A 17,314-nucleotide genomic window follows, 5' to 3' on the forward strand; every position below is an offset into this window, starting at 1 on the left:
TTGGCTGGTGTAGCAGGGTTTAAACCAGAAAAGACCGGCAATAAACTCCACTAAGGGCACCGAGACTGTTTTAGTTAACAGGTCAAAAATCAATCGACAATCCGTTTGAGAGGAGAAAACAAAATGAAAACTGAAAACAATAAACGCCATTTGCGCTGAAACTACAGCTTAAATAATTTGTTAATTAACTGAAAATTTACCATAATATATACAGTTTATATATAGTTGCAAATTCAATATCTTTGGGTTTTGGACTGTTTGGGACTTGACATTTTTACACTATTTTCTGACATTTTAATGGCTATACAATTAACTGACTCATTGCAAAAATAGTTTAGTCAACTGATGATAGATAATAAAAGAAAAGAAAAATTGTCAGTTGCAGTCCCGGAAGGCATTATCTACTTTGCAAATAAGTACAAAGATCCAATAAAATCTTAGGCACATTGTAAAAAAAGACAAACAAAAAAACCCTATGTTTATCAACTGTGCCCCACTTACGCCACTAATTGCAGAACTGACCTAGTTGGCTGACATTCATATAGTTGAATCAAAAGATCAATATCTCAGCATTTTAAAAATAAACTTTAAATTATATCATATAAATTCTGATTTGTCAATAAATAATAATATTTCGACAGTAAGGAAATATTGAAAACAAACCAACCATTGCTGTCCAACCAACAATCCAAATACATTCAATTTACCACATAGAAAAGCAGCATGTTTTACATTTGAGAAACTGTAAACACAGATGTTTTTGTTTTGGCATTTTTCTGACCAAATATCAAAAATATAATATTTATATCTTAAAGCGACTAATTACATTACAAATAAGCTGCATACTACTACTATTGATCTCTATGCTGATCTCTGACAGTGCAGTCTGGGTGTGTTGTGTTCAGGACTCTCACTTTATGCCAGAAAAACTAAAACCACCACGTCAGCAAAAAGTAAAATATGAGTCACACAGTTTCAGTCGACATTTTTCAAACGCTATGACCTTACTTCAAGAATACAGGATGAGCACGGCATCATATAACAAACACGCGTTGCTTTGTCCTATATGTGCCGGATTAAACCCGGGTCAGGACTGGAGCGGCTATCATAAACCTCTGGCTAACAGCATCTTTAACGTTCATGACCCAATAAATCACCAATAAATCTTTTAAATAAAAGACTTTCATACGACAGCTTTGACTTACAGCTGTGTCACCCAGAGACCCTGAAGCGTACAAACAGGTGGATTAAACCTGTTTATTTGGCAGGCGGCTGCAGCCTGCCACTTCTCCCTTTTTGTCTGCAAAATTTAGCCGGGGTTGAAAGCTAACAGGAGCTAGCTCGCGCTTTAGCCGGCAGCTAATACACATCTGTCTCGTGCATGAAGGCGACGCGTGACTCAAAATGCAACCTACTCATACAGAGAAATGAAAATGCACGTTTAAAAGTGAGAGTGGGAAGGATATCAGCACACAACATCAGACTGACCTTTACAAATAGTCCTCTGTGCTCTGTGCAGCACAGGCGAACTCTCTGTCGACCCGGAAGATGTCTCGTGGAAGAGGCCGATGTGACACCGACATGCGAGTATTATTGGACCATATGAGGAGCACGAGAGGATATCCGATGGCTGTTGATGTGGTGTCACCGATGGGGCAAACACAAAGACATAAATATGAGACATTTGTCTTTGAAACAGTCAACTTACCATTTTATGAATTTATATCAACATTAATATTTATATTTTGTATTATTATCCTTAATTTTATTGGTTAAATAATAAATTAGGCACATGTTTTGTTCAGAAATCTTTGTTGGAAGCATTATGCACGAGTAGGTCTACGTTACTGAATAAACAACCCATGAAAATACACATGCAGTGCTTAAGACATTGATAAATAAAAAGACGGTTATTGTTAAGTCTGTGATTCATTTTATAAGAAATGGCGTCCCAAAATTTACTGATGATGCAACTCTGTATAATTCCACTGAGTGGCGCTCTTTTACCATTTTATAACCAGCAGTGAGCTGTGGGACAAAAAGATGAATCCACCTTTTTTTTTTTAATATTTCTCTTCTCTTCTGCACTGAACCTAACATTACAAAATGGTCTTACACATGGACTAACATCTGAATTTCCCTACAAATAACATTGATTTCACATGTTTTCTGTAATTTGTCTCTATTTTTTCCACAGTCAGTGTATTTTATGGATGTATATATTACAGTCTTTATAGAGGTTTTATCTGATTTCATGTTCTCTTTGTTTGGTCATTATGGTTTGTTATTCATTCTGTTTTTAGTCATTTTATTATCTGGGTTATATGATGACTTCCTATTGGTTCCTGCCACTATATAGGTGGGGCCATACCTACAATGCATATGATTTTAAAGCCCTGACAAAACATACAGGCTTTTTCAACGATTCAGCCACTACAATAAAAGCTTTTTAATGTAGTTCCTCCTTGTTTTTCACGCTTTTCACATTTTTTGAGAGCCTGGATGTTCTTCCCTGTTTATCCTTTTGGTTCCTGTTTTCCTTGAGCACCCAGCACAAGTTTTTGACCCACATTTGATTATAATCTACAGAGCAACCAGTCTGTCTCTTTTTCTAAATCCCTAAAAATATGTCAACATGGCTGAATAATCCTGTTAATAAGACATGGAGTAGTGATACAAGAAATTTATCTATCCCGAAGAAAGGGTTATGCAGCAGTTGCACTACAAAGTAATAGGAGTGCAGATACAAAGCATGCAATAAGGACTAACACAACAAAGTAGAAAATCAGTGTAGAGGTAAGGAGTCTATGATAGCACATGCATGTTGCCACGATCCTCCAGCACAGATAAAAAAAATTTGTGCTTGTGAAGGACAAATTGCGTCTAAAGGTGATTGACTTCCTTTTGACAATAAATCTTTGCTAATGAAAAGCATTGAGCTTGTGTTGACACTCAGCAATAATTTCTTCATTTATCTATCTATTCACTCTGCACCAGCACATCCCTTCACTTACAGTATGATATACTGTATGTACAGTTTACAGTATATATACTCACTCACTCTCTCACACACACATACTGATCATCTGGTTCTCTTTATAAGGCTCAGGGAGTGGAATGCATTGTTGCTGCGCCTGGTTCTCATTTCAGTGTTTCACCCTAAAGACGGCTCTTCTAATTGCATTGGCTTTGCTTGAACGTTTTTGGTTTTCTTCGTTTCCCTTGATTCTCTCTTCATTTCTTCTTCTTCCTGAGTGACATTTGAATTGTAAATCTGACCAACACCTGTATTTTTTAGGTCAAGGAGCAGGTGGAAGAACATATCTGATTGTAATGGTGTATTTTTTTCATTTAAGTAACACTACATGTTGCTACACCTCACTCTGGTTAGTAGATGCATGTGTTTGTAACATATCACTTGCAAGTCTATCTTTAATTCTAAAAACAGTCTCATTTATCTCTTTCAGCTCAAATATTCATCATGTTATTATTTTAAAACCCAGGGTAGATTTAAGACCCTTTAAAACGGTCAAATAATGTCTTTTGACTGTTGAATGCTGGATTTCTGTACGTCAAAGTCCTTCACATTTGGGACTTCGTGACTGACCCTGGCCTCACATCAAAAAGAAGTAAACAATAAGATCATGGATCAACCCGATTCCCATATGAATTTTATTAGAACTCACTGATCCAACTGCTGTTGTCAACTAAACATTTTTTTGTTTTTGCTTCATATTTGTGCTCTAAGATAATATGATTATTCTCTTAGTTGTGGGATTAATTTGAAGAATTTACAATGTAATGTAAATATGGTACATTATTTGACTACACTACAATAATGTAATCTTTTGCAGACCTAAAAAGCCCCACAGTTTGGACATCCAGTGATTAGATTGTTTACTAAAAAGCACATATAATAGTCAAGTTTATGCTTACAGATTTAAGGAACCTTGATGAGAATTGATAGTTGAGATGGTTGTGCATTACAGATCAGTATTAGCTATATTCAAAAAACTTCCTAGGTACAAAGAATTGCTCCTAGTGACAAAATTCAAAGACAATTTCAAGAAAATTATTAGAATTTTGACATTATCTAAAAAGTTCCTCTTAAAATGAAGACTAGGGCCTGTAAATATTATTTACAAAGTATCTTAGCTCTTAAGAAAGCTACTGAAGTGAAACACTGAATGACACACTACAGATAAGATTGTGCAGGGAGAATGTTTGTGGTTGATCTCATCAGAAATGCGCTCACATCTTCCACCTAATGCAATAAGAGTATGACACCAGAAATAAGGTAATCACAATTTTACCATAAATGGCAACTGGAAAATGCAACAGTGCAGCAGTGTGATCACACCAACAGATTTTTCACAGTCTCATAATGTGACGCAGTTCATGTTATTTCAACTGGGTCCACAATTCGCAGGTTCACAAAATGGCGTGTCTGTGACAACCAATCACATCTGTTTAAGGAATGCATCACACCTAGCAACAGGGTCCACCACACCTCCTCCCCACAATGAAAGTTTCTCTCTCTTCCTAGGCCAGAGACTCTGAGACCTTTCCTAAATCGATCCTAAGCTAGGACTCCTTGCTCGAGTTTTTTTTGGGCTAAGGTAGGAGCTCTCGGAGTATTCTCAGAATGTTATTGAATACGGCCCCAGGTGTGTAGAACTTAGTGGCATCTGGTGGGAGGGTTGCAGAGCCCAAACTTCTTCTACATGCCAAATGTGTAGGAGAACTACGATGGCCTACACATAAATGCAAATACTGGAAGGGGGTAGTGTTTAATTTGTCCATTGTGGGCTGCTGTACAATAACATGGCAGACTTTGTGGGAGAGGACCCGCTTCATTTGTAGATATAAACAGTTCATTCTAAAGTAACACAAACACAAAGATTCTTAGTTTCAGGTGATTTTAAACTCATAAAAACATATTTATGAATATGAAACATAATTTCTGTCAATAGATGCCCCATAAATCCTACACACTGGACCTTTAAGTGATAGTTGCCTAGCTTCAGGCTGTGGTTTAATGTGGTTATATTTTGAGTTTGGGGAGCACTTGTGGGCAGTGGTAGGAGGGAAGAAAGTCTTAAGGGTTAACTTGCCTGTGGGCACATTGACCTCAGATCCACAACTTTGAACTGGTGTGAACTTTACCCGACTGCGGCATCTATTAGCCTGTCTGGGTTATTTATGGTTGCGGCCGTGCACCTCCATTTAAAAGCCTCAAGTCCTGTTGAGCAAATAGCTTTGAGTTGAAGCACTCTAACTCTAATCTCCCACTTTTACTCCCTCATTCTGTCAACACTCAGTTTTTCTTTTTCTGTCCTACATATGTGAGGCAGCCTGCAATAGGTCAGGTTAGTGCCATTCTCTGATGGATAGTGGCAGATGTTAAAATACAAAACTGTCAAATACAATCAATCTTCACCAGGTGTAAAAATTCAAGTAATTTAATCCTTGCAGGGATATTGTCTCCTCACTTGCCCCCCTCTAGACAAAGGTTCTCCTCTGGATCAAAGACGCAGTGGGACAGTTACCCTCGGTTCGGCTAATGCTGTGTGTTTTTGCATTTGAGTAACTGTTTCTCAATTGATGGATACCAAACCCGTCAGCTGTGGCACAAAGCAGCACCACACACATACACAGTGAGTGTGTGTGTGTGTGTGTGTGTGTGTGTGTGTGAGAGAGAGAGAGAGAGAGAGAGAGACAGGGAAAAAAAGATTTTTCAGCAATAAAATGCTTTGAAGTCCAAGAAAATTCCAGGAGTTTCCTGTTAACGATACTGGGGTATAATCTGAACCAGGAATGTGTGTGTGTGTGTGTATGTGTGTGTGTGTGTGTGTGTATGTGCAAAGACAGCGAAGTCTCCCCAGTCAGTCTCTCTCTGCCTGTGAGAGGGGTTAACATCAGACTTTGCTGTCATTTTGCCTTCGAGATCCATGTCAGATTTGATTTTTTTTCAAGGATACAGACTTTTTTTGCCTTTATTAGACTTTTGGATTCAACATACGGAGATTTCTTAGTTTTGTGACAGACAGTGTCCAGCTTTTAAAATCTCAATTAATGTTTTAACAGTTGGTGAATGCATCTTGTCTGTTTCAGATGCAACACTGCTGCTTACGATCGAGCACAAATGTATGATCTAAACAGAGGAGGATTTCTGAGCTGCTAACCAGTTCCAGCTGATCAACAAACAAACCACTCAACGGTGTCAGTGAGGATGTTTCATTTCTATAGGTCACACTGGCCTCTGCTGTTGTTTGCGGCTCTGTGGAGCCTCAGCTATCCCAGTTTGCTCAATGCCTGGCCGGGCATCAGTCGCAGCAAGCCTAAGGATCAGCTGGACCCTAATGTGAGGGACTGGGGAGACTACTCAGACCTCCCTCCTGGGATCGAGCAGGGGTTGGGGTTGGAAGAAGAACATGAAGCCAACAGAGGAGTCGGAGAGTTTTCGTCGAGTTTGGCTCCAGAACTGGATTTCCTTGCTGATTTTGCAGGTGTGACAGATGAACTGATTGGCTGATGCATGTATTTGTCTCTTTAATAATTTACAGTACCTCCACCCCTACCTCTCCCTCCCAGGTAAAAAGCGGCTGTGGGTGATAACAGCCTCATCACACAGTGACCACTACCTCCGTATGATGGAGAAACAGCTGGAAGAAATGGAGCAGGTACTGCACTGATCTATTGTCTCTTCGGATAACTTTTTTTATTTAAACATTTAATTCTGCATTTAATGTTGATTGTACAATGTAATGGCTAAAGAGCAATAAAAAAAAATGGCACTAATATTGGTTTGATATTAGCCAAGCTTTCACTTTGCAATTCTAAAAAAATCATGTAGCGCTGGGTTACAGAAACTATCAGTTTCTTTCATTTTAAAACAATTTAAACGTAACTATCTAAAATAATTACAAAATGACTTGACCTCCTCAGTGAACATGTTTTTTTCTCCTCTCTTCAATGTTGTGTTTGTTGATGAGGTTATTTAATGTTGATTGCTAGTCTGCAGGTAGTTGCTAAGATCTGAGGAAAACAGAAAGCAATCCCACTAGTCTTCACGACAGTGGCAACAACTATAATACCACTTGGAGATGATAGGTGGGGGTAGAATTGAGAGGGTGAAAATGTATTACTTTCTACATTAATTTGGAAAAATATTACAAAGTAATTTCACTGCAAACAGCCCCCTATTTGCCTCTTCTGTAACTCCTTTTCTTTTTTTTTTTGTCTTTCTCAGAAAGGACTGAACTGTCGTCTAGCAGAGAGAGACACATTTATCATCACCATCATTCAGAACGCCATGATGGAAGGTCGAATCCAGAAAACAACTTTCCAAGGAGACGCTACAGTAGAGAGCCTGGACCCTGACACAGTTAGCAAACTGCTGCACTACCTGGATCTTACCTCCCAGGTAACCAGTCAAACCAACCAGTTTTCTCCACAAGATATAAACAAGTTATGGTCCTTTTGAATCGTTTCTTTTTATTTCAAATTTGTATAAAATGGTCCTGTTTTCCTTTCTTCTTTTTATATTGCACTAATTGTTTCAGGAGGAAGGTTTCACCATGCTGGTTATGAAAAAAAACCTTCGGGTCAGTGAGCGCTTCCCTTATCCGGTCCGTGTTGAGGCGATTTTGGAGCTCATTGATCAGTTCCCCATGAGAAAGCTGGAGAAGATGACCAGAAAAGGATCCAACATGAGGTTCATTTATATCACTGTGTTGTTCACTGCACTAACAGAGAACAGAGAACAGAGGAAGGATTTAAAGTTTATTCAGTCTAATTCAAATTTGAAATGGGGCTTTTTGTAGGAAGAATGAAGAAAATATTAAAATTTGGTAAATTTGGAAATATTCATATTCAGTTAAATTAAGTTACTGATGCATTGGCAGAGAGAGTGTATGCTACATTTACGCGTAGACCTTTCTAACACCTTAAAAACGGTGCCTACTCATTTCAACAGAGTTGCTTGCCTGGTGCATAAGCCAAAAAAGTTTTCTAGCTCAAGACTGAGTTCCGCGGTATTCGGCCCACTGAATATGCGCAGTAGTGTTGGCCACTGGCCCCACCTGCGAGTTTACACTCGCCTTATACTATACATTGTGATTATGTCACACATTTTTAAAATAGCTTTTCTGTCCGTCAATCATGTCAGTCATTGTTCATTTGCTGTAAGACTTTCAAACTGATAAGTGCTCATTAAATATTAATCAATATTATTTTACTGAATAGCCTAATTCTTTAGTTTAGTTTTTGCTAGACTGTTTGGTAGGTCTAGTGATTATAGCGGGTCAAAGTAATAAAGTAGGATACAGAGACAGGTTCAGAAAATATGACCAAAATGTATAAAAATCCTTATAAATCCTATTTGATGTTTTTTTTTTTTTCATTCAGGTGCAAAACTGCAAAAAAGAAGATTGTGATGAAAAGGAAACTGACGAAAAAGAAGATTGTTTTGAGCCCTCAGAGGCGAGGGAATGTGACCTCTGTTGTGGCATTACAAAGAAAACCTCCCCTGGACAAAAAAGCTGCCCTGAAGAGTAAAATCCAGGACATACTGAATGGAAGGTCGAGGTTTGTTATCCGTAAGGTGCCTGCTGTTGGGTCAACAAGGGAAAAGGACTCGAGCAGTGGTGCTCGATCCACTTCTAACGGAAAAGAGAAAGCGCATAGCCTTTCATCTGTGACAGAGAGCGACAAAGAAGTGAAGAAAGTCAGGTGCTGACTTCATGGTTTCTTGCTCAATTTTTAAAATTTGGCAGATGTGAGAGTGTGGATGTTTGATTTCACTTAAATCCTGCTCAGATTTGTGTTCACATCTGGTCTGTCATGCCTCCTCATCCCTCTACACCAGACAGAAGTGTTTTTTCAGTGCTGGATGAACATCAAAGTCATTTTTTTCTCTATTGTACTGCAGGCCTGACCTCGCTGTGGAAGAAGGGAAGAAAAGGCATGGAGGAAAGAACAGTGAAGACAAAAAAGAGCATAATGTTAAGGATAACACACAGGAAAAACAGAGCTCCAAGAAAAAGGGTAAAGGGAGAAAAGGGAAGAAAGGTAAAGGAAGAGGGAAAAAGTCCAACAGGGAGGCCAGTGAGAAGGATAAAGCAGCGCTGAAGGAGTTCTTGGACAGTTTAAAGGGAAAAAGAAGATTAATGGTGAGAGCTTTCTCTTTTTATCACTAATCCTAATATACACCAACATCATAAATGCATGCAAAGCACTGGACTTTTAACATATCTGCATCTGATCAGTACCACCTTAATAAGAAAGTTTGCTGTTTGCTATCTGATTCTCCAACATTTCCCAACTCATTTTAGTCTATAGCGGATGCCTATGCTGATATATGCACGTATTTTTTTCTACCTAATTGTAGAGAACATCAAGTCTCTCCTGAAGTGGAATAAAAATACTATGCCTACTCTTATTTTAATGACCCATTCTTATGTAACATTCACAAACAAGTTCAATCCAAAGGCTTGGTTGACGCTCTTACTAACACAAAACGACAGCCACAAAATTGACCTATTTTGATTTATTAAAGTTGCAAAAGTAATGCGCCATATTACTGGCCTGTCATGTCAGCATAAATGTTCATTTGGGTCAATGCTAATGTTTCATTTTAAAGCCTTTTTCTATCTTTATCGATGACTTGCTGATATTATTGTGCACCCCTACTTCCTAATCATCCATTTGGAGTGATGTCACGATACGATGCGATGCGATACGATGCGATGCGATGCGATGCGATGCGATGCGATGCGATACGATACGATACGATGCGATGCGATGCGATGCGATACGATACGATACGATACTTGAGTCATAAGACAATATTTTTTGTGGTTTGTAGAGCTTGTGATATGAGTGTTGCAAAAACACATATTCCCTCACCCCTAATCGGTTTGTGTGTTGTCTGGCCATTAGTTGATCTCAACGCCCAGCAGAGATGCAACACTGTACACCCAGCAGAAGGACAACATTGAGAAGCAACACTGTGACCTCGCTATTAGGAAGATTACCGTAGCATCCATTGTGGGTGAAGGACATGACGCCACGCTCACGCTGCAACACCACCAGCTTGGTAGGAAGTGTCTTCATTTCTGTGTGTGCATGATATTGTGTTTGTTTGAAAATTTGCATCTAAAACATTTGCTTAGGTTCTCTCTATGGGTAATACACGCAAACAGGAAATCCTGCGCAGATACTATCAGTATGTTTTTACATACACAACAACTGTTGTAATATTCAGAGCCAAAAGAGGAACATGTATTTTCCACTAAAGAGTGACCAAAGGCAAATATGGTGCTTCCATAGTTACAGCAGCAGAGAGGTTTAACTCACTGTGAAGTACAGATGGTCTGAAACAGTTAATTACTTCACTCTTGCATTTGTTCTTACAAGGATCAAACTGTTGTTTTTCAAGCTTCATCCTCTTTACTTCAGTTTATTTTCAAAAAAATTCCAGACTGCTCTTTGATTGTGTTGCCAACATTTGTTATTGAGCTGTGGTGTGTTTACATGCTGTGGGTACTTCAGACTTCCAAGGGAGTCAACAGCTGAATAGCAGCCATGCTAGCGACTCTGTGAGGTTTCACTGAGGCATTAAAATCATATGGTGCTTTAACTAAATAATAACACATCTTAGTTTGGTGTGTAAGCATGCCAATATTTGCTAAATTAGCAGTAAACACGAACTACACATGGGGCTGATGGGAATATTGCTTGTAGCTATTTGGTCCTAATCAAAGTACAGGAAATCCAACACAACAGCTCTGCAATAAATACTGTCCTCGAAGCTTATAAGCTTCAAACATTGTGCAGAGGTTGTAATTCAACTTAATGGTAGCTATGAGTTAAAGTTGTTGTCATTGTACTAGGGTGCATTTTACAACTTGCTTAGCCTGGGGAACCCTTTTGCAAAACGCCAGGAGGCTAGAGGCCAATTAATAAACAAGAATTAATAATATTTATCAGATAAAATAAATAAACAAGACAAAAACAGTCGTAGCTGTCCCAAACAGGTTAGGTGCATACAGGGGTGTTTAAAGATTTCTAGGACATTTGGGGGCTTAGTCCAGACCTTCGTAGGAATTTTTTGATGAACAAGCTCTATTTTCATGCTTTTTTTATACTCTCTAGCACCCACGTTCCATTCAAAGTACCAAAAAAAGTAATGTAGAGTGATTTATATAAATTGTGAATTAGGCAACGGTCAGTGGGCCACCCACCACCATATTGCTGAATATAATTGGCCTGAGGTCCATAAGTTGAACATCACTGCATTGAGGTGGCTCTGGTATTTTGTCTGCTCCCTCCACATCTACGCAGACACATTCATTCATTTGTTTTGTGTGTTTCAGAGTCTGAGCCTCCACTCAGCGAGCAATCGGATCATTTGTCAGATTCTGGCCTGATCTCTCTGCTGAGAGCAGAGCTCGGCCTGTCATCCTCTGACCTCTTTTCCATGACTGTCACAGACTACGACATCAAGCCCAGTGTAAGGCAGTTTCCTCTGCACTTCATTTTGCCTTTTCATTTGGGTTTTTATGTGCGTATGTGTTTTTTAGTACCACTCTTACTCATGATCACATGTGGAAGCAGTCTAGCTCACAGCTGCTCAGAGTGATAAAAAAATAATAATATCATCTGCCAAGAGTTTGTAGGTCAGTTCATGAGTCAAACGGGCAACAATTTTTTCAGGCTTGTATGAAAAAGCCAGTACTATCCATTCATTCATTTGTAAAAATCATTATTTAGTAATGGATGTACAAAATAATGAATTGATCGGCTTTGTCAGGAACCACTGCAATGTAAGTCCACACAATACCAATGCACTTAATACACTGGTTTTGTTTCTCAGTGTGTTTCTTTCTTTTGCCTAATTAGCATTTATCTTTCCCTTAGAGAGTCTTTGAGGCTCCTCCAGCAGGTCCTGCTTTGTTCGAGTACATTGACAACTTTCCCTCAAGGCGCTCAGAAAAAGAAAAGGAAAGGAGGAGTCCTCCATCATGCTCCAATGGCGAGCAAACTCCTGGAGCTCAGAATTCACTGCTCAGGTAATGTTATGTAACTCTGGGCTAATTATTGCTCAAAACTACATAAAGACAACCAGCATTTGAAGCCCCTTCAGAAATCATAGAGAAGATTTTTCTCATGATTTAACATGCCCGGATTTTCCATAATAATATTTTTTTTTTATATAGATTAGGGTTTAAGTATAAAAGTGTGATTATAGGTTTGTGTGTCCCAGCACACCATGACTGAACGAAAGAGGTCGACTGACTTATGCCGCAACATCTAAATTCATATCATCTCTGTAATGGATGTTTAGGTTCATGTCTAAAAGGAGACTGCTGCTCATCTCTGCTCCCTCTAAGGACGACTACTCCTTCCAGCAGCAGATCTCTGCACTCAGTGGACAGGAGTGTCACCTGGGTCAGTAACACACGACATTCACATATACTGAACGACACACTGTCTGTCTGCTCTGTAGCTTTTTGGCATAATATGGAAATATTACAGTGTTTCTTTCTGATCTTTAAACCAACACTGTGTTTGCCTTATTGGACAGAACTACATAATAACTAGTAAAAAAAAACAAAAGGTCATACATGTAATCAGTGGCAGAATAAGTACGTTTACTCAAGTACTGTACTGTATGAGTTTGAGGTACATGTTCTTTACTTTAGTCAGTTCTTTTCATGGCACTTTATACTTTTACTCTACTACATTTCAGGGGAAAATGTTGTACTTTTTACTTCATTACATTTATGTGAAAGCTTTAGTTAGTTGGTTACTTTATAACATATGTTTTGTTATAAATTAATCTACCCAAAAGTTTATACAAATGCAGCTGAAACAATTAGCATATTGACATAGATTTAATTGGCATATATGTTTTGCTTAATATTTAAGTAATTCTCTAATCTATTAATAATTAATAATAATCTTTAGTTTTTTGAACACTATTTTTTCTTTTAAATTTGTCTGCATTGGGTTACTCTACTTTTAATACTTGAATTATATGTACTTACTTTTGCTTAGGTGGCATTTTCAACGCAGGACTTCTCCTTGTAACAGACTATGTTTACAGTGTGATACTAGTACTTTTACTAAATAAACACTTTTGGTTCTATACTCAGGTATTCGCCACTTTGCCATGTTGAAGCTGACTGGAACTGGAAACAAAGCATCAGGAACTGTTGAACTGTTTCCCCTGAATGGCGAGTCAGAGTTTTTCAGTTGTCTTGTTGTCTTTTTAATCCTTTTTAATGTTATTCATTAAAATGCATAACTTACTTTTCACCTTGTCATCTTCCTCCAGGACGTAGTCAGAGTGAGGTTGAACCATTATCCCGCGACATGGTCAACAATCTGAGAGAACAGCTGAAAATCAGTAAGGACTATTTCAGCATGCTGGTTGTAGGAAAGGATAGCGATGTCAAGGCGTGGTTCCCGTCACCCATGTGGTCCTTGGATAACATCTACGACCTGGTGGACTCCATGGAGCTGCGCCTCCAGGAGGAGAAGCTGCAGAAGAGACTGGGGATCAGCTGCCCTGAGGACAGAGGGAGAGGAGGCAGTGAGGAGGGGCATTATCGTGGCTATGATGAAGATGGCACGGATGAGACGTACTTGTATCATCAATCAGAGAAATGATGAGAAAGAAGGAGGAAGAAAATGCAGTAAAGTGAAGAAGAGCTAAAGTACCTAAATTCTTGAGATGTCAAGGCACTTGCACAAATACACAGATAAGCAAGCTAATATACAAGGAACTCAAAAACTCATCTTCAGGACTCACAGCTGCAGGACTCACATCACTGTTACACAATGATAAGCTGTATATTTTATGTTTGCAAGTAATAAATCTCAAAAGCAGAAAATATTGAAATGGTTTAATTCAAGAAAGTCTATATGGGATAGATCAGATCTTTTGAAGTGGGATTGTATCAGGTACTTGTCCATAGTGTATTACCTGTATTAACAGTCTGCATGCCCCCAGTTTGGAGAAACAGGCAGAATTACTAACAAGGGTTGCAAATTGTAACCACTTTACTTAATTGATTATTGGTAAAAATTAATGATCAATTAATTGAAAAAAAAAAAAAAAAAACGTAAAAATTTGCTTATGTCAAACAATGCCAAATGTGATTTCTCCACAATCAATGCTTACAGCAACATATTGCATATACTTTGATAGCACCGCATAGCCTATCGATAGATCGATTAAATTTCACATGTTCGATTAAATTCTTAAGGTCTGAATAATCGATCATCGATTCATTGTTATCACCGCTTGTACCAGCAGAGAAGATAAGCAATGTACTTCTTTGGAGGAGTCAGCAACAAAACATTTTAGCCACCCAAAAATAAAATGGGACGTGTAGACCAACATCTTCTGTAGTCAATACACTGACTATGAATCAGTACCTCATACAACCTCACTTCAATAAATACAAACTATCCATTTAATGAAAGCATATGTGCACTTCAACCATCTTTTTTTTTTTTTTTTTTTTTTTTTGAGGAAAAATGGTGTTCTGTAATTGTTTGTTGATTACAGCAACAATGAAACAGGAAGAAAAGTCCATCCAAGGCCGAGCAGATTGTGCTTTTTGGCAACACTTCTGTCCACTCTTTCTGAAACACATTCACTGTGTAGAGTCTATAAATGGAGAGTCCCTATGTTAAAATGTTGTGATGGTGAAATTGAAACTGTATTTAGATGAAAAACATGTTTTTTTCTGTTACTCTAAGTTAGACATCTGTTTTTTAAAGAGCTGCAGTCTTCAGACATCTCAGGGTCAGTAAAACAAAGAGTTATTGATTCTGGACTTATTGCAAGCCTCAGGACATTCTTTTATAACAGTCGTCTTAAAAAAGCATAATTTAACTCAACAGCTTTCAGTTGTTCATCAGTGTTAACAAAAAAATGCTGGTTTTGGTATGCTGCTTAAAATACAAATTGTTGAATTAAGAACATTTAAGGAAATTATTCCCAACATTTTCTTTAACCAAATCGAACTAAATATAAGAGGCACCAATAAAGCTAGAATCACCAGTGAAGTTGTACACCAGTTAAGCTGCAATTATAGTTTACTTCCATGTCTGTCCAGACTTATACATAGCCATGGCAGTAGACAATGCTTCACACACGGATGCTATTAGACATTTATGTAAATTGTTGTCATAAATAGCATATGAACTCTTGGGTTAAATAAATCCAGCACACACCTTTCTTTTATAGCAGTGCAGTGCCCTTGTCTCCCCTCTCTAAAAGCCCAAACTCACCCTCAGCCAGGCTGTGGCATGCTTATTCCAGCTTGAGCCTGTTTTTCAGCTGAATTATAATTAAAGATTAAGGAAATTCACTATTAAAAAGGCATTTAAAAAAATAATAAAGGCATGACGTTTCCAAACTCAATTAGACCACATGCTAAAAAAATGCGATTAGTTAAATGCGATTTTTTCATAATCGACCTGCACACCTGTCCTAATAAGAAAACTATTTGTTTGTTTGTTTATTTTCAAGTACATTTTTCTATCATTTTGAACACATGAAAGGTCATCAAAGGTCATATAAGAAACACACCCCAGAAACATAATTTTAGATTAAGAAAAGAGTGATTCATTTTACATTGGCATAAACCAATCAAGGGGCCTGCAAAGAGCAGAGTGAATGGTCATGAAACAGCAGCACTGGAAACATCCTAAAGCATTGCTTAGTAAAATTATCAAAATGAGAAGTTAGCAGGCTCAGTTTAGCGGAAATGTATCTATAAAAATAAACAACAAAAACCACAATGGCATTATGTGAATGTTAATCTTATAAGTGCAGCAGCATATTACAGTAAGAGGGAAGTAGTAGGTAATTTCAGAGTTGAAAAAAAAAATATTTGGTAGGCAAACAATGAAAAATACCAAGACAAGATCTGCAACTGTTACTGCCACAAATACAAGTTAAAGCAATAGAATGAAGATGAGGTTTGATGAAGTTGTGAAAGATAACCTCACGAGTTCTGTATACATCAGATATCAAATGGCCACTTAAGCCAGCTTTTAACCCTTTGAAACTTGAGCAAATTGTTTGATTGTTTGAATACCTGTGAGCATAGGAAATCTACTAAACCTTAAAACCTTGCTCTAATTTGCCAATCAATGTCCCATCTTGCCCTGCAGCATTTTACCCAATTCGTTTTATGATGCTTCTAAATAATATCACAACCATGACATCCACTAGGGGGACTGCTCAGCTCTCTTTTGGTCCACCGAGGTTGAGTTAGTCAATGTTCTGACAGAAAGCATCTATTGACATCTGTCCTATTGTTGTCCTCTTTTTTTCAGGCTTATTAAATCACTGTATCACAACAAACTTTTCCACATTTCCCTAAAATATAATGCATATACTCATACATGAGCAATCCCTCTTATGCCACACTCTCACTGTGTGGCAGTGTATTATTCTGCAGGGACTCTGCCTTCGGCCTAAATTTTCTTATGTTCTGTGTTCAGGACATTTATGGGTGTGTATCCCCACAGCACTCAGGTGAGAGCTGGGCTTTATGAAAGGGAAGAGACCAGGTGACAGATCATAAGCAGAACATCTCAAAGACACTGTCAAAAAATGTGTAATAGTGTACTAGTGTGGAAAACTTCATCCACAAAATTATTAGGTTGAATTTGTGAAAAATAAAAGTAGTTTTTCTCACATGCTTCTAACGAAGAATCCAAAAGCTAAAGAAACTTCATGAACAGTAATTCAACGTAAGATGGGGTGATAATGGACATTTAGAGCTACAAACGATCTTCATCAGACAGAAGTCAGATATTCATGGACCCAGAGAATAAATGCTACGGTCTTTGGTGGGTCCCTGACTTTACCTCTAGCACTATTATCCAGTCAATATCCCAATTTGTCTGCATCCAATCAGTTCCTAAGGGTTTTTATTTTATTTTTACAAAATAACAAAGTTAACAAACTAAAAATATTTTGATATGACTCTTATCACAATTCCACTTAATGCAATATTTGTTTTTTCAATGCAATAAAAAAGTAAACAGACTAAAATGAATCTTTAGAAATTGCTCCCAAATCCACTTAATGCAGCATTTTTTTCAACAAAATAACAAAGTAAGAAAACTAAGATGTGATCAGAAACTGCACTCAAATCCACTTAGTGTAGCATTGCAAAAAAACAGTACACAACACTATGAATAAGTAATATAGTCACAATTCCACACCAAAGTAGTGTTAAGTAGTAGTTAGTAGCTGAACTTTAACATTCCCAGTCACAAC

At 37.9% G+C, this 17,314-nt stretch overlaps 2 protein-coding genes across 2 annotated transcripts in view; one reads left to right on the plus strand and one right to left on the minus strand.

Moving 5' to 3' along the window:
• Positions 1–13,399, minus strand: part of LOC121959766 (NAD(P) transhydrogenase, mitochondrial-like) — a 48,524-nt gene extending 35,125 nt beyond the window's left edge. The window contains exons 1-2 of the mRNA XM_042509244.1: positions 13,318–13,399; positions 1,489–1,630 (exon numbers count right to left, since the gene is read on the minus strand). The gene's annotated coding sequence lies outside the window, so the exon portion shown is untranslated. The remainder of the gene's footprint in view (positions 1–1,488; positions 1,631–13,317) is intronic.
• Positions 5,958–14,030, plus strand: ccdc80l2 (coiled-coil domain containing 80 like 2). The gene is made up of 12 exons (XM_042509247.1): positions 5,958–6,509; positions 6,595–6,683; positions 7,253–7,426; positions 7,566–7,717; positions 8,410–8,733; positions 8,933–9,173; positions 9,943–10,099; positions 11,379–11,515; positions 11,923–12,074; positions 12,350–12,453; positions 13,161–13,241; positions 13,343–14,030. Exons 1-12 carry the CDS (start codon positions 6,233–6,235, stop codon positions 13,675–13,677), a joined length of 2,223 nt encoding a protein of 740 aa, XP_042365181.1. The 5' UTR covers positions 5,958–6,232; the 3' UTR covers positions 13,678–14,030.
• Positions 14,031–17,314: the final 3,284 nt, after the last annotated feature.

The sequence above is a fragment of the Plectropomus leopardus genome, chromosome 20, assembly GCF_008729295.1.
Source record: "Plectropomus leopardus isolate mb chromosome 20, YSFRI_Pleo_2.0, whole genome shotgun sequence".
NCBI lineage: Eukaryota > Metazoa > Chordata > Actinopteri > Perciformes > Serranidae > Plectropomus > Plectropomus leopardus.